The sequence below is a fragment of the Coregonus clupeaformis genome, unplaced genomic scaffold (assembly GCF_020615455.1).
Source record: "Coregonus clupeaformis isolate EN_2021a unplaced genomic scaffold, ASM2061545v1 scaf0262, whole genome shotgun sequence".
NCBI classification, from domain to species: Eukaryota; Metazoa; Chordata; class Actinopteri; order Salmoniformes; family Salmonidae; genus Coregonus; species Coregonus clupeaformis.
Genome location: NW_025533717.1, coordinates 179,805 through 204,794, shown reverse-complemented (window position 1 = coordinate 204,794; position 24,990 = coordinate 179,805). Strand labels below are relative to the sequence as shown.

At 43.7% G+C, this 24,990-nt stretch overlaps 1 protein-coding gene across 1 annotated transcript; it reads left to right on the top strand.

Annotated features, from left to right (window-relative positions):
- The first annotated feature begins 17,909 nt into the window (after positions 1-17,909).
- LOC123484298 lies at positions 17,910-24,447 on the top strand. Its single transcript, XM_045214475.1, has 5 exons — positions 17,910-18,096; positions 18,335-18,481; positions 18,905-18,969; positions 19,305-19,424; positions 24,187-24,447. The coding sequence occupies exons 1-5, from the start codon at positions 18,009-18,011 to the stop codon at positions 24,445-24,447; spliced, it is 681 nt and encodes a 226-aa protein (XP_045070410.1). The 5' UTR covers positions 17,910-18,008.
- The last annotated feature ends 543 nt before the right edge of the window (positions 24,448-24,990 follow it).

The window sequence follows — 24,990 nt, the reverse complement described above, 5'->3', positions numbered from 1 at the left end:
GATAAGCATTAGAAATAGGATGGCTATTGTTGGTGAAACCATACAGGAGAGGAAGTACAGAACCAACGACGCTAGACGGAGAGGAATATGTTTAAGCAAAAGGCAGTTTATTAAACACAGAGATAGCTGGTACTGCTCAAGCTACATGCATGGGCCCAATGCATGGACCCATTTCAGTTGCCTCTTATGGAGACAGTTGAGAAGGGATCAAAAACAGAGTTTTCAGCATTACTTTATACAATGCAACACAAAGGAAGGGGTTCCTTCTTCTAGTCCCTTGATTGGTTCCAGAGGCGTAGGAGGCGGGTCTGCTCTGTCCAGAGTAGAAGCCCCATTTTGTGCACGGCAGAGTCCTCTGCCCTAGGCACCCGACCAGTAGAAAAAAGTGCAGTGTGTGTGTGTGCGTAACTCGTGAGGCATGAGGATGAGTGTGCGTATGCATGGAGATGTGTGTGAATGTGTGTATGTTCTCAAAGGAAAGTCTCGTGGGGAGCAACCAGATTGTGGCCTGTGGCGTGGGAGTTGTCCTTGAGAAGATATTGGCTCTGTCCATTGTTCTTGCATAGGAACAGCATTGATTGAAAACAAGCTCCTAACATTAAAATGGGTCATGCACAAGATTTTAGTCAGACCAAGCTATAACATTTTAATATTTACTACGACAAACCCCCTCTTCACGTCTCCCCAGAGACGTGACCAAGTAACAGTAAAGAAGGAAAACTTGAGACGTGACACAAGCTAACAGTGTAATTGGCAAAATAGGGAAAACTTTATCAGAAGATAAAGTTTTACATTCCCCCTCTTCACGTCTCACAAGAGACGTGACCCATTAATCATGGTGGCATGAAGCATAGTTGAATCAGTCTTAAAAAGAAAAACAATAATGCAGGAAAGAAAACAAAACATGATAACGCATAATGCAATGGTAAAAAACATTCAATCCCCTAGCATACAAATTATATGGGCAGTTAATTAAACAATGTTAGTCCCCCCTCTAGTGCACGATTAAATACATCAAAGCTGTTGTTCAAATTCTATTTCATCTTCATTTTGGTGTCAAATTTTGGTTTTGGCTGCTCAAATCAGCCCCTGACTTCTGTCAGTGATCTAGAAGGAGTGGGGGCTGGTGTACAATGAGTTAGATGGTGCCAGGGTGCGCCTGATTTACCTCTGACCTGGACTGAGTGTGAAGTAACCTCCTTCACTTCGTACGGTCCAGTCCACCTGGGTTCCAGCCACTTTCTCTTGTGGACCTTCACCTCACCCAGTCCCCCACTTTTACCTTTAGTGGCAACGTGTTTCCTGTCAGCTCCCCCTCTTTGGCCTTCCGCACCTGAGAAGAGAGTGCTGCAGAAAACTCAGTCAATTTCATATCATGATCAGTCATTTCTATCTGTTGTACATCAAGGGCGGGCATATGACCTCCCCTCCCTTGACTAGGTTGGCGCGTTCCACGCAGTCCCTAGGACTGAGGAATGTACACTGAACCGAATCTGTGCATGATTCCGAATCTTACCTCCACCTTTTTCAGGTGTTTTTTTTTTGCTAAATGTGTGGTTGTCAGATCTCATCTGCCTTGGTATACCGTACCTGGATATTAATTCAGTTTGTAGCCACTTAATAACTGACCTATCATCCTCTAATTCTGTAGTTTTCTGTAGGAATTTCCTCTACCCATTTTGAAAAGCTGTCTACAGTTTCTGTCATGCGAGGGTGCCACCAGATGTGTGAAACCTTTTGGAGGGTCTCAAACTCAACAGTTCAGGGCAGAGTCTAGCTGGTGCAAATAGTCTTCCATCCTGGCACCTCCAGAGTTCTTCCTGTCCTCTGCCGCCCCCTCCTGGGCCCAGACTGAATGTTCATAGTTTCCCTCTGCTATATCGCCTTGGTTGAGTTCAGTCTGTAATGTCGGTGGTATCGGATGAGGATCACGCCTTCGGCACCTGGAGTTCAGACTGGTGGGTTTATGGTTGTTGTGGGGGTCCACCCCCTTCCTCTACCTCTCCATTGTGGTTTACCACTGTCTCTTCCTCCCTGGGTGTTGATGGTTAGATTTCTGCAGATCCCAGCAATCACGCCGAAGTGTCCAGTTCTTCCACAATGGTAGCACAGGTAGTTCCCTCTTCTAGGAGGACCTGGTGGAGTGCCTTGCTGAGGCCATGGTTGTGGTTGTGGGCCAAAGTCATGGTGCCTTTTAGGCTGTATAGTGAGGTGGGGCCAGGAGTGGTGCTGGTACTGGCCTCTGGGGGAAGCTGCTTCAGTGGCCACACACACATCTGATTTCTTTGGTTGCACCCTCCTGCTCTCTAACGCCACTTTTTAAAAACTTTCCTATACTGTACTTTTCCCCTTGCTCTGTCTGTCATTCATTGTTCTAAGTATTCATTAAATTTGGGTTTGGTTATGTTTTGCCTCAATACAGACGTATCTCATGTAGACACCCTTGTATATAAAGAGGCTGATTGTTTTTATATTATGTGTAATGCAATCATTATCATAAAAATCAGAATTCCAGTCACATATACCAATGCAGTAATTTCCACCCACAGCACACACCACGCCTTAGTTATCTCACGCTTGTTCTAGAATCATGCACAACTTCAATATCAGTCTCCCCAGTCCCCGGTTCCTGAAACCCTAGGTCAAATTCACTCAATTCCCACAGATTGGTGTTCGGGTCTCATAAGTCTCACTATAACTTCCCATCATCCATTACACGTTTAAGATATAACACAGACACGTTAAAATATAAAACACAGCAAATTCCACATAGATCTATACTATGATTCCACTATGCCTTCACATAGATTTAACTTCCACATAGATCTATACTATGATTCCACTATGCCTTCACTAGATTTAACTTCCACATAGATCTATACTATGATTCCACTATGCCTTCACATAGATTTAACTTCCACATAGATCTATACTATGATTTCCACTATGCCTTCACATAGATTAATTAATATAAATCACAGTACGAGATATCTCATGTATGCCTTAATTAATTTAGGATGGAAATTATTTAACAAGTATTCATACTCACGCTCAGTACTTCTGATCAAAATTTGGTATTGGTCTATAATACAATATGCAAGATTTCGTTTTAACAGGCTCTGCATACCTTTTTAGAAGAGCGCGCTCTGATCAGGTTCCTGAGCCAAGACGAATAGTTGATTTCTCCAGGATTTTCAGGTCACTCTTCCGTCTGTTTTTAGATCGATGATTTGCCTTTTCCTCTCGCACCAACTTTTAGATCGAATTAAAAACCATCCTCTGCTACCATTTTTGTTGGTGAAACCATACAGGAGAGGAAGTACAGAACCAACGACGCTAGACGGAGAGGAATATGTTTAAGCAAAAGGCAGTTTATTAAACACAGAGATAGCTGGTACTGCTCAAGCTACATGCATGGGCCCAATGCATGGACCCATTTCAGTTGCCTCTTATGGAGACAGTTGAGAAGGGATCAAAAACAGAGTTTTCAGCATTACTTTATACAATGCAACACAAAGGAAGGGGTCCTTCTTCTAGTCCCTTGATTGGTTCCGGAGGCGTAGGAGGCGGGTCTGCTCTGTCCAGAGTAGAAGCCCCATTTTGTGCACGGCAGAGTCCTCTGCCCTAGGCACCCGACCAGTAGAAAAAAAGTGCAGTGTGTGTGTGTGCGTAACTCGTGAGGCATGAGGATGAGTGTGCGTATGCATGGAGATGTGTGTGTGAATGTGTGTATGTTCTCAAAGGAAAGTCTCGTGGGGAGCAACCAGATTGTGGCCTGTGGCGTGGGAGTTGTCCTTGAGAAGATATTGGCTCTGTCCATTGTTCTTGCATAGGAACAGCATTGATTGAAAACAAGCTCCTAACATTAAAATGGGTCATGCACAAGATTTTAGTCAGACCAAGCTATAACATTTTAATATTTACTACGACACTATGCATCGTTTTTGCCAAAAATACCTTGTTTTTTCATCGTACGCTCCTTTACTTGTGTGGCTGCTAGCCAAATAGTGTTGCACTTCTTCTTCGTTTGGATTTTATGGCAGTGTGCATACCAGTATTGGGTGCATTACCGCCACCTACCGGCCTGGATTCTGATGACATTATGGAGGTGTTTCTAGATTCTGCGCTCTAGTCTACATGAATGGAGGAAGGAAATGATGTCTAAGTGGATTACAGTTGGTTCTGGACGGGTTTTGAGTAAATTGGGGAGGGTGAAGCTTATTCCCAGGGATGTGATCGTTCTTCTGAGCGCTTGACTTTGATTTTCATAGCTTTGACAGTGAAGGAAGACGTGATCTGTAGTTTCTGCTGCTGGACATTTGGGACATGAACCGGTGTATTTTCTGCTGCTGGACAGTTGGGACATGAACCGGTGTTGTGTTTTCCTATCTTTAGGAGTGAGTGATTGAGGCCTTTGTGTCCTGTTTGCAGACGGGTGATGATGGTTTCTGATCGTCTTGAGAGTCCTTTGTGGTTATTGCTGATTGAAACCAGTGTGTGGGTGGAGTATAGACGCCTTCCTTTTCCCCTTCTGTTAATTCCCTGTTAACCTCACGTGAGACGGGACCCAACCCAGGAAACCCCCACGAGAGACGGGACCCAGAGAAAGTTGACTGTTATGGCTTGGTGTTGGATCCTGAGAACCGCCTGTTAGATGACCAATACTAGGTCTGGCCTGCTGTGTGTAACCTCCGTCCAGTGTTTGTAGGACTGAGGTTGAGTCTGTCCAGATGAGTGTATTTGGTGGTCTATTCTCTTCTATCCAGACTAGGGCTAAGATACAGGCCATGAGTTCAGAGGTCAATACTGAAAGGTTATTTGTTAGTCTTTTTTTCTGGGTAAACTGTATGTCTGGGATAGAGAAGGCTGCTGAGACGTGTCCTGACACCGGGTGTCTGTGTAAATGCATGTTGCAACGTGGTATTGTGACCTCACATACCCTGCTGTCAGCAGTCCTACCAACCCTTTATCCTTACATACCCTGCTGTCAGCAGTCCTACCAACCCTTACATACCCTGCTGTCAGCAGTCCTACCAACATTTGTCCTTACATACCCTGCTGTCAGCAGTCCTACCAACCCTCTATCCTTACATACCCTGCTGTCAGCAGTCCTACCAACCCTTTATCCTTACATACCCTGCTGTCAGCAGTCCTACCAACCCTTACATACCCTGCTGTCAGCAGTCCTACCAACATTTGTCCTTACATACCTGCTGTCAGCAGTCCTACCAACCCTTTATCCTTACATACCCTGCTGTCAGCAGTCCTACCAACCCTCTATCCTTACATACCCTGCTGTCAGCAGTCCTACCAACCCTTTGTCCTTACATACCCTGCTGTTAGCAGTCCTACCAACCCTCTATCCTTACATACCCTGCTGTCAGCAGTCCTACCAACCCTTACATACCCTGCTGTCAGCAGTCCTACCAACCCTCTATCCTTACATACCCTGCTGTCAGCAGTCCTACCAACCCTTTATCCTTACATACCCTGCTGTTAGCAGTCCTACCAACCCTCTATCCTTACATACCCTGCTGTCAGCAGTCCTACCAACCCTTTATCCTTACATACCCTGCTGTCAGCAGTCCTACCAACGCTTTATCCTTACATACCCTGCTGTCAGCAGTCCTACCAACCCTTTATCCTTACATACCCTGCTGTCAGCAGTCCTTCCAACCCTCTGTCCTTACATACCCAGGTAATGAAGAAATGTATTAAAATGACAGAATTTAATGCAAGAATTCAACAATTAACTATGCAAATGAGCAAAAGCTTCGTGCATTAGGAAATTGGACGCCTGGCTCAAATACAAGCCTGTCTCTCTCCTGTTGTGTTCAGTGATTTGAGCAAATAAACGCTGTTAATGAACGTTTTACAGTATTCGTCTCCTTTTCAGCACCAATTGGTAGATTTTAAAATACTCTGATCTTCTTGATTATTTAGGGTTAGGAAAGTATTTATGAATATTAAAAAAGGAAAAGGAGAGCTGTTACGCACAAAATATATTGGTGAACCAAAAATAGTGGTTTGATTTATCCTGAAAATTGCCAAATTCAGTTGTTCAATCCATGAAATATTGGAAGGTGAGAAAGGTGTTCAACAGGGGTTGAACAGTAGTCATATAAATCGATCCTAATAATCCTCACTAATCATGGAACTGTGATGACAGCGGTCCAGTCGCCATGAACCATGCGCCAGGCTCCAAGTTTAAACTGATATGTATGGTCTGTGTTCCATAATGATTCAAGTAGGCTACATGTCTCAAATTATTGTCCAACTTGCAATATGTTAGCTTAATATGATCCACTATTGCTTGCGATCCTCAGGAACAGCCACAGGAACGTGACAGAGGAAAGACAGGTAAACTAACAATGGAATGGAATGATGCAAAAAAAAATTTTAAACAAACATTAAAGTGACAGTTATAAATGTACACTGAGTATACAAAACATTAAGAACACCTGCTCTTTCCATGACATAGACTGACCAGGTGAATCCAAGGGAAAGCTATGATCCCTTATTGATGTCGCTTGTTTAAATCCACTTCAATCAGTGTAGATGAAGGAGGAGACAGGTTAAAGAGGGTGAATGGGCAAGACAAGAAATGTAAGTGCCTTTGAAAGGGTATGGTAGTAGGTGCCAGGCGCACCGGTTTGCCAAGAACTGCAATGCTGCTGGGTTTTTCATGCTCAGTTTCCCATGTGTATGAAGAATGGTCCACCACCCAAAGGACATCCAGACAACTTGACATAACTGTGGGAAGCATTGTACAGTATGTAACATGGGTCAGCATCCCTGGGGAACACTTTCGACACCTTGTAATTTTTGCAGATTTATTCCAAATAAAAAAACGGAAATATCACATTTACATAAGTATTCAGACCCTTTACTCAGTACTTTGTTGAAGCACCTTTGGCAGTGATTACAGCCTCGAGTCTTCTTGGGTATGACGCTACAAGCTTGGCACACCTGTATTTGGGGAGTTTCTCCCATTCTTCTCTGCAGATCCTCTCAAGCTCTGTCAGGTTGGATGGGGAGTGTCGCTGCACAGCTATTTTCAGGTCTCTCCAGAGATGTTCTATCAGGTTCAAGACAGGGCTCTGGCTGGGCCACTCTAGGACATTCAGAGACTTGTCCCGAAGCCACTCCTGCGTTGTCTTGGCTGAGTGCTTAGGGTCAGGTGAACCTTCGCTGTTGGAAGGTGAACCTTCGCCCCAGTCTGAGGTCCTGAGCACTCTGGAGCAGATTTTCATCAATGGAGCTCTCTGTACTTTGCTCCGTTCATCTTTCCCTCGATCCTGACTAGTCTCCCAGTCCCTGCCGCTGAAAAACATCCCCACAGCATGATGCTGCCACCACCATGCTTCACCGTAGGGATGGTGCCAGGTTTCCTCTGGACGTGACGCTTGGCATTCATGCCAAAGAGTTCATTCTTGGTTTCATCAGACCAGAGAATGTTGTTTCTCATGGTCTGAGAGTCTTTAGGTGCCTTTTGGGAAACTCCAAGCGGGCTGTCATGTGCATTTTACTGAGGAGTGGCTTCCGTCTGGCCACTCTACCATAAAGGCCTGATTGGTGGAGTGCTGCAGAGATGATTGTCCTTCTGGAAGATTCTCCCATCTCCACAGAGGAACTCTGGAGCTCTGTCAGAGTGACCATCGGGTTCTTGGTCACCTCCCTGACCAAGGCCCTTCTCCCCCGATTGGGAGGCCAGCTCTAGGAAGAGTCTTGGTGGTTGTACACTTCTTCCATTTAAGAATGATGGAGGCCACTGTATTCTTGGGGACCTTCAATACTGCAGACATTTTTTGGTACCCTTCCCCAAATCTGTGCCTCGACACACTCCTGTCTCGGTGCTCTATGGACAATTCCTTTGACCTCATGGCTTGTTTTTTGCTCTGACATGCACTGTCAACTGTGGGACCCTATATAGACAGGTGTGTGCCTTTCCAAATCATGTCCAATTAATTGAATTTACCACAGGTGGATTCCAATTAAGTTGTAGAAACATCTCAAGGATAATCAATGGAAATGGGATGCACCTGAGCTCAATTTCGAGTCTCAAAGCAAAGGGTCTGAATACTTATGTAGATAAGGTATTTATTTTATTTTAATTTGCTAACATTTCTAAAAACCTGTTTTTGCTCTGTCATTATGGAGTATTGTGTATAGATTGATGAGGGGGGAAAAATATTTATTCAATTTTAGAGTAAGGCTGTAACGTAACAAAATGTGGAAAAAGTCAAGGGATCTGAATTCTTTCCAAATGCACTGTATGTACATGAAGGCAGGGTAAAGTGACTAAGCATCAGGATAGATAATAAAAGGTATTTGAGGTAGATATGTACATGAAGGCAGGGTAAAGTGACTAGGCATCAGGATAGATAATAATAAGGTATTTGAGGTAGATATGTACATGAAGGCAGGGTAAAGTGACTAAGCATCAGGATAGATAATAATAAGGTATTTGAGGTAGATATGTACATGAAGGCAGGGTAAAGTGACTAAGCATCAGGATAGATAATAATAAGGTATTTGAGGTAGATATGTACATGAAGGCAGGGTAAAGTGACTAAGCATCAGGATAGATAATAATAAGGTATTTGAGGTAGATATGTACATGAAGGCAGGGTAAAGTGACTAAGCATCAGGATAGATAATAATAAGGTATTTGAGGTAGATATGTACATGAAGGCAGGGTAAAGTGATTAAGCATCAGCATAGATAATAATAATAAGGTATTTGAGGTAGATATGTACATGAAGGCAGGGTAAAGTGACTAGGCATCAGGATAGATAATAATAATAAGGTATTTGAGGTGGATATGTACATGAAGGCAGGGTAAAGTGACTAGGCATCAGGATAGATAATAATAATAAGGTATTTGAGGTGGATATGTACATGAAGGCAGGGTAAAGTGACTAGGGATCAGGATAGATAATAATAATAAGCTATTTGAGGTAGATATGTACATGAAGGCAGGGTAAAGTGACTAAGCATCAGGATAGATAATAATAATAATAAGGTATTTGAGGTAGATATGTACATGAAGGCAGGGTAAAGTGACTAGGGATCAGGATATATAATAATAAGGTATTTGAGGTAGATATGTACATGAAGGCAGGGTAAAGTGCCTAGGCATCAGGATAGATAATAATAAGGTATTTGAGGTAGATATGTACATGAAAGCAGGGTAAAGTGACTAGGCATCAGGATAGATAATAATAAGGTATTTGAGGTAGATATGTACATGAAGGCAGGGTAAAGTGACTAGGCATCAGGATAGATAATAATAAGGTATTTGAGGTAGATATGTACATGAAGGCAGGGTAAAGTGACTAGGCATCAGGATAGATAATAATAAGGTATTTGAGGTAGATATGTACATGAAGGCAGGGTAAAGTGACTAGGCATCAGGATAGATAATAATAAGCTATTTGAGGTAGATATGTACATGAAGGCAGGGTAAAGTGACTAAGCATCAGGATAGATAATAATAAGGTATTTGAGGTAGATATGTACATGAAGGCAGGGTAAAGTGACTAAGCATCAGGATAGATAATAATAGGTATTTGAGGTAGATATGTACATGAAGGCAGGGTAAAGTGACTAAGCATCAGGATAGATAATAATAAGGTATTTGAGGTAGATATGTACATGAAGGCAGGGTAAAGTGACTAAGCATCAGGATAGATAATAATAAGGTATTTGAGGTAGATATGTACATGAAGGCAGGGTAAAGTGACTAAGCATCAGGATAGATAATAATAAGGTATTTGAGGTAGATATGTACATGAAGGCAGGGTAAAGTGATTAAGCATCAGCATAGATAATAATAATAAGGTATTTGAGGTAGATATGTACATGAAGGCAGGGTAAAGTGACTAGGCATCAGGATAGATAATAATAATAAGGTATTTGAGGTGGATATGTACATGAAGGCAGGGTAAAGTGACTAGGGATCAGGATAGATAATAATAATAAGCTATTTGAGGTAGATATGTACATGAAGGCAGGGTAAAGTGACTAAGCATCAGGATAGATAATACTAATAATAAGGTATTTGAGGTAGATATGTACATGAAGGCAGGGTAAAGTGACTAGGGATCAGGATATATAATAATAAGGTATTTGAGGTAGATATGTACATGAAGGCAGGGTAAAGTGCCTAGGCATCAGGATAGATAATAATAAGGTATTTGAGGTAGATATGTACATGAAGGCAGGGTAAAGTGACTAGGCATCAGGATAGATAATAATAATAAGGTATTTGAGGTGGATATGTACATGAAGGCAGGGTAAAGTGACTAGGGATCAGGATAGATATAATAATAAGCTATTTGAGGTAGATATGTACATGAAGGCAGGGTAAAGTGACTAGGCATCAGGATAGATAATAATAATAAGGTATTTGAGGTAGATATGTGCAGGTGTGCTAGGCATCAGAATATAATAATACTATTTGAAGATATGTCTAAGGCAGGGTAAAGTGACTAAGCATCAGGATAGATTCTTTGTATTTGAGGTAGATATGTACATGAGGCAGGGTAAAGTGACTAGGGATCAGGATATATAATAATAAGGTATTTGAGGTAGATATGTACATGAAGGCAGGGTAAAGTGCCTAGGCATCAGGATAGATAATAATAAGGTATTTGAGGTAGATATGTACATGAAGGCAGGGTAAAGTGACTAGGCATCAGGATAGATAATAATAAGGTATTTGAGGTAGATATGTACATGAAGGCAGGGTAAAGTGACTAGGCATCAGGATATATAATAATGAGAGTAAAATATAGAACAGAGTAGCAGTAGCTGTGTGGTTCATCCTAACACTGTTCCTTCCTCTGCTACCTGTAGGTGCTGTTTCCTCCAGTCAGTTCATCCTAACACTGTTCCTTCCTCTGCTACCTGTAGGTGCTGTTTCCTCCAGTCAGTTCATCCTAACACTGTTCCTTCCTCTGCTACCTGTAGGTGCTGTTTCCTCCAGTCAGTTCATCCTAACACTGTTCCTCTGCTACCTGTAGGTGCTGTTTCCTCCAGTCAGTTCATCCTAACACTGTTCCTCTGCTACCTGTAGGTGCTGTTTCCTCCAGTCAGTTCATCCTAACACTGTTCCTCTGCTACCTGTAGGTGCTGTTTCCTCCAGTCAGTTCATCCTAACACTGTTCCTCTGCTACCTGTAGATGCTGTTTCCTCCAGTCAGTTCATCCTAACACTGTTCCTCTGCTACCTGTAGGTGCTGTTTCCTCCAGTCAGTTCATCCTAACACTGTTCCTCTGCTACCTGTAGGTGCTGTTTCCTCCAGTCAATTCATCCTAACACTCTTCCTCTGTTACCTGTAGGTGCTGTTTCCTCCAGTCAGTTCATCCTAACACTGTTCCTCTGCTACCTGTAGGTGCTGTTTCCTCCAGTCAATTCATCCTAACACTCTTCCTCTGTTACCTGTAGGTGCTGTTTCCTCCAGTCAGTTCATCCTAACACTGTTCCTCTGCTACCTGTAGGTGCTGTTTCCTCCAGTCAGTTCATCCTAACACTGTTCCTCTGCTACCTGTAGGTGCTGTTTCCTCCAGTCAGTTCATCCTAACACTGTTCCTCTGCTACCTGTAGGTGCTGTTTCCTCCAGTCAGTTCATCCTAACACTGTTCCTCTGCTACCTGTAGGTGCTGTTTCCTCCAGTCATTTCATCCTAACACTGTTCCTCTGCTACCTGTAGGTGCTGTTTCCTCCAGTCAGTTCATCCTAACACTGTTCCTTCCTCTGCTACCTGTAGGTGCTGTTTCCTCCAGTCAGTTCATCCTAACACTGTTCCTCTGCTACCTGTAGGTGCTGTTTCCTCCAGTCAGTTCATCCTAACACTGTTCCTCTGCTACCTGTAGGTGCCTGTTTCCTCCAGTCAGTTCATCCTAACACTGTTCCTCTGCTACCTGTAGATGCTGTTTCCTCCAGTCAGTTCATCCTAACACTGTTCCTCTGCTACCTGTAGGTGCTGTTTCCTCCAGTCAGTTCATCCTAACACTGTTCCTCTGCTACCTGTAGGTGCTGTTTCCTCCAGTCAATTCATCCTAACACTCTTCCTCTGTTACCTGTAGGTGCTGTTTCCTCCAGTCAGTTCATCCTAACACTGTTCCTCTGCTACCTGTAGGTGCTGTTTCCTCCAGTCAATTCATCCTAACACTCTTCCTCTGTTACCTGTAGGTGCTGTTTCCTCCAGTCTGTTCATCCTAACACTGTTCCTCTGCTACCTGTAGGTGCTGTTTCCTCCAGTCAGTTCATCCTAACACTGTTCCTCTGCTACCTGTAGGTGCTGTTTCCTCCAGTCAGTTCATCCTAACACTGTTCCTCTGCTACCTGTAGGTGCTGTTTCCTCCAGTCTGTTCATCCTAACACTGTTCCTCTGCTACCTGTAGGTGCTGTTTCCTCCAGTCAGTTCATCCTAACACTGTTCCTCTGCTACCTGTAGGTGCTGTTTCCTCCAGTCAGTTCATCCTAACACTGTTCCTCTGCTACCTGTAGGTGCTGTTTCCTCCAGTCAGTTCATCCTAACACTGTTCCTCTGTTACCTGTAGATGCTGTTTCCTCCAGTCAGTTCATCCTAACACTGTTCCTCTGCTACCTGTAGGTGCTGTTTCCTCCAGTCAGTTCATCCTAACACTGTTCCTCTGTTACCTGTAGATGCTGTTTCCTCCAGTCAGTTCATCCTAACACTGTTCCTCTGCTACCTGTAGGTGCTGTTTCCTCCAGTCAGTTCATCCTAACACTGTTCCTCTGCTACCTGTAGGTGCTGTTTCCTCCAGTCAGTTCATCCTAACACTGTTCCTCTGCTACCTGTAGATGCTGTTTCCTCCAGTCAGTTCATCCTAACACTGTTCCTCTGCTACCTGTAGGTGCTGTTTCCTCCAGTCAGTTCATCCTAACACTGTTCCTCTGCTACCTGTAGGTGCTGTTTCCTCCAGTCAGGATGGGATCTCTGCAGCAGAGGTGGAGCTGAGAGTCAGACCAGGAGACAACATCACTCTCTACTGTGACTGTATCATAACTACTGAAGTATACATTATGTGGTATAGGAACTGTTCTCACGGATATTAGCCTTCACTTACTATCTCCCTTTACGACTATTTCCAAAATCCTCTCCCTCGCTTCACTCCGGTGTGGAACAAGTCCAACCAATCCTGGGATCTACTGATTGATAACATCTCTGAATCTGACCTGGGAGATGAAGGTGTATGATGAAGTCTGTACCCAGTGAACTAGATTATAGGTTCCATTAACCATCCACACTATTCTGTTTAGTGATGTTGTACCTCTCTACTGTTCAGAGGACTTCCCCAACATCACCTCTGGTGACTGTCCTGACTGTGGTGTGTCTTCCTGACTCTGGTCTGAGCTGGGTCCTGGTGGTGGTCTCCAGAGCTCTGTTTCTGTTCCTCATTCCTGCTGTCTTCCTGACTGTGGTCTGAGCTGGGTCCTGGTGGTGGTCTCCAGAGCTCTGTTTCTGTTCCTCATTCCTGCTGTCTTCCTGACTGTGGTCTGAGCTGGGGTCCTGGTGGTGGTCTCCAGAGCTCTGTTTCTGTTCCTCCTTCCTGCTGTCTTCCTGACTGTGGTCTGAGCTGGGTCCTGGTGGTGGTCTCCAGAGCTCTGTTTCTGTTCCTCATTCCTGCTGTCTTCCTGACTGTGGTCTGAGCTGGGTCCTGGTGGTGGTCTCCAGAGTTCTGTTTCTGTTCCTCATTCCTACTGTCTTCTGGTTTCGTAAAATACAAGGTGGGACATGACAGGGGCTAGTCTGCTATTCATATCATTTTGTGTTTCAACTCATCAACCAGTACACTGGCTGTGTTTTAACTCATCAACCAGTACACTGGCTGTGTTTCAACTCATCAACCAGTACACTGGCTGTATTTCAACTCATCAACCAGTACACTGGCTGTATTTCAACTCATCAACCAGTACACTGGCTGTGTTTCAACTCATCAACCAGTACACTGGCTGTGTTTTAACTCATCAACCAGTACACTGGCTGTGTTTCAACTCATCAACCAGTACACTGGCTGTGTTTCAACTCATCAACCAGTACACTAGCTGTGTTTCTACTCATCAACCAGTACACTGGCTGTGTTTCTACTCATCAACCAGTACACTGGCTGTGTTTCAACTCATCAACCAGTACACTAGCTGTGTTTCTACTCATCAACCAGTACACTGGCTGTGTTTCAACTCATCAACCAGTACACTGGCTGTGTTTCAACTCATCAATCAGTACACTGGCTGTGTTTCAACTCATCAACCAGTACACTGGCTGTGTTTTAACTCATCAACCAGTACACTGGCTGTGTTTCAACTCATCAACCAGTACACTAGCTGTGTTTCTACTCATCAACCAGTACACTGGCTGTGTTTCAACTCATCAATCAGTACACTGGCTGTGTTTCAACTCATCAATCAGTACACTGGCTGTGTTTCAACTCATCAATCAGTACACTGGCTGTGTTTCAACTCATCAACCAGTACACTAGCTGTGTTTCTACTCATCAACCAGTACACTGGCTGTGTTTCAACTCATCAATCAGTACACTGGCTGTGTTTCAACTCATCAATCAGTACACTGGCTGTGTTTCAACTCATCAACCAGTACACTGGCTGTGTTTTAACTCATCAACCAGTACACTGGCTGTGTTTCAACTCATCAATCAGTACACTGGCTGTGTTTCAACTCATCAACCAGTACACTGGCTGTGTTTCAACTCATCAACCAGTACACTGGCTGTGTTTCAACTCATCAACCAGTACACTGGCTGTGTTTTAACTCATCAACCAGTACACTGGCTGTGTTTCAACTCATCAATCAGTACACTGGCTGTGTTTCAACTCATCAACCAGTACACTGGCTGTGTTTTAACTCATCAACCAGTACACTGGCTGTGTTTCAACTCATCAATCAGTACACTGGCTGTGTTTCAACTCATCAATCAGTACACTAGCTGTGTTTCAACTCATCAACCAGTACCCTGACTTCTAGTTTTACATGTTGTTTTGTTGTTGTTTTGATTAAAATCAGGATCCTGTTGGAAGATGATGAAGGCCTGAAAAGAAGCAGAGACCAGTCATTCTCCATGACACAACTGTGGTTGCGATGTTCCCTGAGAGAGCAGAGACCAGTCAACTGCTTTTCTACACATACACCAGCTTTAATAAAAGTATGCATCAGTGAATTTCCAATACACACTTTTTTTATGAAGCTTTTTTATTTATTTTAGTCATTTATCAGACGCTCTTATCCAGAGCGACTTACAGGAGCAATTAGGGTTAAGTGCCTTGCTCAAAGGCACATCGGCAGATTTTTCACCTAGTCGGCTCAGGGATTAGAACCAGCGACCTTTCAGTTACTGGCACAACGCTCCTAACCACTAAGCCACCTGACACCCGTGGGATGTATAAACATGTCCAACCGTTTGTTTGACAATAATGTGTTTTTTGGATTAACCTTTTGTTAATATGTGATTTACGTTGGTGACATTTTGCTTTGTAATACCTATCTTTTGAAATAAAATGCTTGATTTTACAAAGATTCTATGGTTCTGTGGTATGATTAACTTGATTTCACTGTGTAACTCAATTGAGAACGTGGTAGAAAGCTTTACTGAGCTACTGACAAGCATCTTCAAACAGGTAGAAACTGTTGCGGTTCTCCTCAGCATCTCTGTAACTCTCTAAACCACACCCTCTTATAATCTAAACCACACCCTCTTATAATCTAAACCACACCCTCTTACAATCTAAACCACACCCTCTTATAATCTAAAACCACACCCTCTTACAATCTAAACCGCATCCTCTTACAACCTAAACCACTCCCTCTTAAAATATAAACCACACCCTCAACATCTAAACCACACCGTCTTAGCCTCTGTTTGTGTGTGTGAGTGTGTGTGTGAGCGTGCGTGTGTGTGTGCGCGTGGGTTTGCCTGCGTATACATGTGTGTGCAAAGTGCAAGCCTAGGTGAGTCTGTGGTTGATTCAGCTCTGCTGCTGCTCAGTGAGGTATGGGCTGGAGGTTCAAGGCGTGGGAGGCCAGGCCTGCAGAAAACCACAACTGTTTCCAAAAGCTTTATTACCTATTTGGCCTTAGCTTGTGATAAGATAAAACAGGACATGAATGTCATTCAATGTCCCCAATAGAAGTAGTATTAAATGAATGTATGAAGAGTCAGATAACCAGATAGCAACTTAAATATGTTGTCTTGAGTGCAATACCATCGGCACCTATACAGTATGTGGTCTGAACAGATATGGGTTCAACTACTATTTGAAATAATTTCAAATACTTAAATCGGTGCTTGATTGAGCTTGCCTGACTAAACGGACCAATAGAATGGTCTCTAACAGCAACCATCTGGTACTCCAGGCAGGCCAGAGCAAACGCTCAAGGTTTTTGAAAGATTTCAAATAGTATCTGAACCCAGGTCTGGTGGGTCCTACCTATGTGCCTGAACTAGCATCAAGAGGTTCAACAAAGGTGTTAAATGATGACTGCCTCCTACACATAGAGATGGGTAGAGGGCACGTGTTGTCACAAAGCCTGTTTAAGCATGGGCAGTATCATTGAAGTAGTCAACTGAGGCCATGAGGGCAGATGTTAGGGGCGGGCCTTCTTTCTAACTCTATGCTCCTACGCCAGAATGGAAATACCCCTCTACTACTCTCCAGACAGTCTCCACCAGACCCTACGATGGGTAGGCTGTGTATCGCTCTGATCACACTGTTAAGTGAGTAAACTTTTACATTACAGGTCTATATTGATCGATTTGAGATGAAAATGAATGGTTCCCCATTACTTCACTGTAAAAATATTGATTTGTGTTATTTTAAGGTATTTTTTGGCATAGAGTCCAATCTGTGGTCTATTCTGTGTGTTGTAGGCCATGAAACTGCATAGCAGGCCATCTTTATTGTAAAGGGACTTTAAGTCTCTAACATTGTTGTAGTTTCGTAGCGTTCATCCTAACACTGTTCCTCTGCTACCTGTAGGTGCTGTTTCCTCCAGTCAGTTCATCCTAACACTGTTCCTCTGCTACCTGTAGGTGCTGTTTCCTCCAGTCAGTTCATCCTAACACTGTTCCTCTGCTACCTGTAGGTGCTGTTTCCTCCAGTCAGTTCATCCTAACACTGTTCCTCTGCTACCTGTAGGTGCTGTTTCCTCCAGTCAGTTCATCCCTAACACTGTTCCTCTGCTACCTGTAGGTGCTGTTTCCTCCAGTCAGTTCATCCTAACACTGTTCCTCTGCTACCTGTAGGTGCTGTTTCCTCCAGTCAGTTCATCCTAACACTGTTCCTCTGCTACCTGTAGGTGCTGTTTCCTCCAGTCAGTTCATCCTAACACTGTTCCTCTGCTACCTGTAGGTGCTGTTTCCTCCAGTCAGTTCATCCTAACACTATTCCTCTGCTACATGTAGGTGCTGTTTCCTCCAGTCAGTTCATCCTAACACTGTTCCTCTGCTACCTGTAGGTGCTGTTTCCTCCAGTCAGTTCATCCTAACACTGTTCCTCTGCTACCTGTAGGTGCTGTTTCCTCCAGTCAGTTCATCCTAACACTGTTCCTCTGCTACCTGTAGGTGCTGTTTCCTCCAGTCAGTTCATCCTAACACTGTTCCTCTGCTACCTGTAGGTGCTGTTTCCTCCAGTCAGTTCATCCTAACACTGTTCCTCTGCTTCCTGTAGGTGCTGTTTCCTCCAGTCAGGATGGGATCTCTGCAGCAGAGGTGGAGCTGAGAGTCAGACCAGGAGACAACATCACTCTCTACTGTGACTGTATCATAACTACTGGAGTATACATTATGTGGTATAGGAACTGTTCTCACAAGTACCAGCCACCTCTTGTTATTTCAACTACGATTTGGCATAACAACCCTTTCCCTGGATATAATGTGGTGTGGAACCCCTCTAACAACTCCTATGATCTACTGATTGAGAACATCACTGGATCTGACCTGGGACTCTACTACTGTGGGACTATGGAGACTAACGTGGTGGAAGAAGGAAAACTAATTAAACAGAAAGAGTTGTACCACTATGGAAACATCACCACTAGGATTTCACTGGGTAAGAACTATTATTATTCTATATATAGATCTTCTTGCTGTATCTTTAGTATTATTAATATTGTGTTAGTATTGGTGTGTCTGGGTTCCATTAAATGTTATTTTGAATCAATCATCCGAGGGTGATCTAAGGTCATGAAACATTGCCTCAAGATCATCTGTAAACATCCAATCAGCAGTAGATAATTGACAACTCACTCTAAGAGTTTGGTTCTGTTTGTGTTTAATGTTTTGTCCAGACGTCAGTCCTCCTGAGTCCCCCTCCTCCTCTCCTGATGTAGACTGTGGACTGTGTTGGATGTTGCTGTTCAGTCTGTGTCCTGTGTCTGCTCTCCTCTCCTCCCTCCTCTCCTCTTTCTGTGTCTACTCCTTCTGCAGAACAACAGGTAAACTAACTTCAATATTAATAGCATTATGTTTTCTTTTTTCTTTCACTATTTCATAGCATGCACTGACTCACTCATTCCTTTTGTCGATTTGATTGATTTAAATTCCATCTTACTAACTGTTGAAGTAAGGAACATCCTACATCCTAAACTTCCATTTTTGACAACATCAATAATATACAAAATTGATTATTTTACTTACAAAGTTAGTATACATTCACTCTCACTTAATCTGTTTTACTCTCCAACTCAATCAATCAATTAAATAATCAATCAATCAATAAACCAGCCATCAATCAATCAATCAATCAAACCTTCTTTCAAATACTCTGGTAAACTAATGTAAACCATGTTAAATTGACAGCTCAATATCAGATGTGTTCTTTACTTGTTGTTTTAATGGTGATAACTCTTCCTCTGCAGCTGCAGCTGAGACTCAGGTTCCTCTGAACAGGACTACCACCAGGGGAAGTGAGAGAAGAGAGAAGGTATAGTCAGAATGGGTGTTGTAGTTCTTTGACTGGTGGCCATCTCTATTTGTAGTCCATGTGATTTGTAACCCAGTACTATTCAAAGCATTGGCGAGTATACTCATTAAAAACTAAAGTAATAAGCAGTAAAACATAGTGACATGATGCATTTCATGAAATAATAATAATGTATGATTATATATGAATAATATTAACAGATTAATTGTAAAATCTCTCTCTCTCTCTCTCTCTCTCTCTTTTTTTCTCTCTCTCTCTCTCTCTCTCTCTCTCTCTCTCTCTCTCTCTCTCTCTCATTTTTTTTCTCTCTCTCTCTCTCTCTCTCTCTCTCTCAGGAGGAAGGAGATCTGTGTTATGCCTCGTTGGATATCCGTCAGGGACAGAGGAGACCAAAGAAGAAGAAGAGAGTCCAGAACTCTGACTTCAGTACCTACACAGCCATCAATACCAGCAGAGTGAGAGACCTATACCAGCCATCAATACCAGCAGAGTGTGAGACCTATACCAGCCATCAATACCAGCAGAGTGTGAGACCTATACCAGCCATCAATACCAGCAGAGTGTGAGACCTATACCAGCCATCAATATCAGCAGAGTGAGACCTACAGTGGGGAAAAAAAGTATTTAGTCAGCCACCAATTGTGCAAGTTCTCCCACTTAAAAAGATGATAGAGGCCTGTAATTTTCATCATAGGTACACGTCAACTATGACAGAAAAATTGAGGGGAAAAAATCCAGAAAATCTCATTGTAGGATTTTTAATGAATTTATTTGCAAATTATGGTGGAAAATAAGTATTTGGTCACCTACAAACAAGCAAGATATCTGGCTCTCACAGACCTGTAACTTCTTCTTTAAGAGGCTCCTCTGTCCTCCACTCGTTACCTGTATTAATGGCACCTGTTTGAACTTGTTATCAGTATAAAAGACACCTGTCCACAACCTCAAACAGTCACACTCCAAACTCCACTATGGCCAAGACCAAAGAGCTGTCAAAGGACACCAGAAACAAAATTGTAGACCTGCACCAGGCTGGGAAGACTGAATCTGCAATAGGTAAGCAGCTTGGTTTGAAGAAATCAACTGTGGGAGCAATTATTAGAAATGGAAGACATACAAGACCACTGATAATCTCCCTCGATCTGGGGCTCCATGCAAGATCTCACCCCGTGGGGTCAAAATGATCACAAGAACGGTGAGCAAAAATCCCAGAACCACACGGGGGGACCTAGTGAATGACCTGCAGAGAGCTGGGACCAAAGTAACAAAGCCTACCATCAGTAACACACTACGCCGCAAGGGACTCAAATCCTGCAGTGCCAGACGTGTCCCCCTGCTTAAGCCAGCATATCCAGGCCCGTCTGAAGTTTGCTAGAGTGCATTTGGATGATCCAGAAGAGGATTGGGAGAATGTCATATGGTCAGATAAAACCAAAATATAACTTTTTGGTAAAAACTCAACTCGTCGTGTTTGGAGGACAATGAATGCTGAGTTGCATCCAAAGAACACCATACCTACTGTGAAGCATGGGGGTGGAAACATCATGCTTTGGGGCTGTTTTTCTTCAAAGGGACCAGGACTGACTGATCCGTGTAAAGGAAAGAATGAATGGGGCCATGTATCATGAGATTTTGAGTGAAAACCTCCTTCCATCAGCAAGGGCATTGAACATGAAACGTGGCTTGGTCTTTCAGCATGACAATGATCCCAAACACACCGCCCGGGCAACGAAGGAGTGGCTTCGTAAGAAACATTTCAAGGTCCTGGAGTGGCCTAGCCAGTCTCCAGATCTCAACCCCATAGAAAATCTTTGGAGGGAGTTGAAAGTCCGTGTTGCCCAGCGACAGCCCCAAAACATCACTGCTCTAGAGGAGATCTGCATGGGGGAATGGGCCAAAATACCAGCAACAGTGTGTGAAAACCTTGTGAAGACTTACAGAAAACGTTTGACCTGTGTCATTTCCAACAAAGGGTATATAACAAAGTATTGAGAAACTTTTGTTATTGACCAAATACTTATTTTCCACCATAATTTGCTAATAAATTCATTAAAAATCCTACAATGTGATTTTCTGGATTTTTTTTTCTCATTTTGTCTGTCATAGTTGACGTGTACCTATGATGAAAATTACAGGCCTCTCTCATCTTTTTAAGTGGGAGAACTTGCACAATTGGTGGCTGACTAAATACTTTTTTTCCCCACTGTATACCAGCCATCAATACCAGCAGAGTGAGAGACCTATACCAGCCATCAATACCAGCAGAGTGAGACCTATACCAGCCATCAATACCAGCAGCTGGGAGGAAAAACAACAGTTTTTATATTTTTACGAGTTACTTAATATTTGGGTGGATTTTTGTTTAACTTTTTAAAATATTTTTCATACAACTTTTGCCTGTAGCCTTTTAATAATAATAACAATAGTGATTTAGAAAATGTTTTTAAGCTCAGGGAATATGGTTTATTAACTCTTGATATAGTTGCAGTTTGTAATTGTAGTTGTGAAAGTTCATTGTATTTCATTTTTTAAGTGTATTGATGTGTTAATGTAGCTGAATAAATATTGATTCAGTTTAATTAGATTGTATTTCATTATTTACTAAGCTAACATATGGAATTGTTTTAAGATGGTCATACCATGGATAATTTAGCTATTTGATTTAGAATTTTAGGACCCCTTTAGGTATATAAAAAAATATATATATATAAAAAAATGTTTTGTTAAATATTTAATTTGGCCTTGACTACTATAGCCCATAGAAACACATTGAATAACAAATTCATAAATGGCAAAAAAGGCTGTCACAAAATAAATCATAAGTTTGAAGTGTCTGAAAGCTCAGGGAATATTTTAGTTTTGTGGGACATATTTAAGCTCTTATTTTTGTTGGCACAAAACTACCTCCATACTTCCATTCATTTGTATGGGTTACCTTCAGACGAGCCCTGTGGCACTTTAGGGGGTTGTAGACCAAAACGGAGAACATCATCGTATTTGTGAGTCTCCCCTTTCCACAGTGGGGTCATATTAGTTTCTCGGACAAACCGTTCGGACGCTACAAACGTTTTGGTGAGAAGACCGACAAAAACCGCCGTAGCTCGGCCACATTCCACCGCGGATGCGGAAGACAGGATATTGAGACTTAGGATATGCAAAAATCTCGGATTTTGATGGGGATTTTTTTATTATGTTACTCAGACGCTTAAGGATTAACCTAGTTCCTGGAAAGCTACCGTTCTGTAGGTTTTCAATCCAACTCTATTTTAGCACACCTGATTCTAATAATCAGCTGTGGTTGATAAACTGAATCAGGTTAGTTACAACTGGGGTTGGAGCGAAAACCTACAGGAGAGTAGATCTCCACGAACTGGGTTGGAGAGCCCTGACCTAGCCGATGGTTGAACATTTTAAGTGTCTTAAATGTACTGTAGCTCAGTAAAGCTTTCAGTGAAACCACATGCTCAATAGATTTACATCGTGAAATAAGGTTAATTATACCACAGAACAGTAGTCTCTGAAAAAACATCACTTTCATTTGAGGAAATTAGATCATGCTGATCTCATTGGACACGTAGAAGAGAAGTTAAATTCAGAATGACTGGCCTCTGCCTCTTTTCTGGACTCCCCTCTTCTCCTTACCACCTCCTGGTTTTAACACAACAACAACAACAACACAACATGTTAAACTGTTGTTATATCACTGTACTGGATGAGAAGTTATGTTAACACAAATGTCACACCCTGATCTGTTCAATCAATCAAATTAATTTATGAAGCCCTTTTTACATCAGCAGATGTCACAAAGTGCTATACAGAAACCCAGCCTAAAACCCCAAGCAGTAAGCAATGCAGATGTAGAAGCACAGTGGCTAGGAAAAACTCCCTAGAAAGGCAGAAACCTAGGAAGAAACCTAGAGAGGAACCATGTTCTGAGGGGGGGCCAGTCCCCTTCTGGCTGTAGAGATTATAACAGTACATGGTCATTAAGGCCTGATTTTTCTCCAAGATGTTCAAACGTTCATAGATGACCAGCAGGGTCAAATAATAATCACAGCGGTTGTAGAGGTTGCAACAGGTCAGAACATCAGGAGTAAATGTCACTTGGCTTTTCATTGCCGGGCATTTAGAGGTTGAAATAGCAGGTGCGGTAGAGCGAGAGAGTTGAAAACAGCAGGTCTGGGACAAGGTAGCACATCCGGTGAACAGGTCAGGGTTCCATAGCCGCAGGCAGAAGAGTTGAAACTGGAGCAGCAGAACGACCAGGTGGACTGGGGACAGCCAGGAGTCATCAGGCCAGGTAGTCCTGAGGCATGGTTGTAGGGCTCAGGTCATCCGGGATGGGAGGGAGAGAGAGAGAATTAGAGGGAGCATACTTAAATTCACACAGGACACCGGATAAGACAGGAGAATAACAGCAGATATAACAGACTGACCCTAGCCCCCCGGCACATAGACTATTGCAGCATAGATACTGGAGGCTGAGACAGGGGGGGTCGGGAGACACTGTGGCCCCGTCCAACGATACCCCCAGACAGGGCCAACCAGGCAGGATATAACCCCACCCACTTTACCAAAGCACAGCCCCCACACCACCAGAGGGATATCAACAGACCACCAACCTACTACCTTGAGACAAGGCTGAGAATAGCCCACAAAGATCTCCTCCACTGCACGAGCCCGAGGGGGCGACAAACTGGACAGGAAGATCACGTCAGTGACTCAACCCACTCAAGTAACGTACCCCTCCTAGGGACGGCATGGAAAGCACCAGTAAGCCAGTGACTCAGCCTCCAAAACAAGGGGTCAGAAGCAGAGAATCCCAATGGAGAGACGGGAACCGGCCAGACAGAGACAGCAAGGGCGGTTTGTCGCTCCAGTATCTTTCCATTCACCTTCGCACCCCTGGTTACAGCACCCTGGATACAGCACCCTGGTTATAGCACCCTGGTTACAGCACCCTGGTTACAGCACCCTGGATACAGCACCCTGGTTACAGCACCCTGAATTCCCCCCTTTCAGCACTCACCTCTCCCATGGTCCCGTTCACGTAGTCCCCAGCTACTGACCGGGAGTTCCTGGACCTTAAGCACCGCTTCACCACAGCTCCAATATTTATTCATCCGGACCCCGTCCCGTCAGTTCGTAGTGCAGGTAGACCCTTTGGATGTTGGAGTTGGGGCAGTCCTGTCCCAGTGTTCTGCCCTTGACCTTAAGCTGCATCCCTGCTCCTTCTTCTCCCATCGTCTTAACGCCAAGGAGAGGAATTATGATGTGGGGAATCGAGAACTACTCGCGGTGAAGATGGCATTGGAGGAGTGGGGGCACTGGTTAGAGGGGGCGGAACATCCATTCATTGTGTGGACGGATCACAAGAACCTGGAATATCTGCACACTGCCAAGCGGCTTAACTCCAGGCAAGCTCGCTGGGCCCTGCTGTTCACCCGGTTCAACACCTGGAGCCAGCAACTTGTGTAGGTAGAATACGCACGCAACACCCTCCCCTGCTCAGCCACTGGTCTCTCGCCTTTCGAGTGTCGCCGTACCTAGAAGAGAGCCCGGTCTGCTCTTCTCAAGACCCCCTCCAGGTATCGATGACAGGCGGACCGCCACCGGACCCCGGCTCCCCGTTATCGTCTCGGGCAGAGGGTATGGATGTCCACTCGGGATCTGCCCCTCCGGGTGGAGTCTAGCAAACTTTCCCCCCATTTTATCGGACCTTTCCCCATCTCTAAGATCCTTAGCCCCTCTGCTGTTCGTCTTCTGTTGCCCAGCACCCTCCGTATACATCCCACTTTTCATGTATCAAGGATTGTAAACCTTTGTCTCACAGCCCTCTGTCTCCTCTTGTCTCGTCAAGCCTACTCTGCCTGCCCTATCCTGACCCTGCCTGCTGTTCTGTATCTTACTGCCTCTGCCCTGGATTACCGACCTCTGCCTGCCCTTGACCTGTCGTCTTCTGCCCCCTGTTTTGTTAATAAACATCTGTGATTCGAACTGTCTGCATCTGGGTCTTATCCT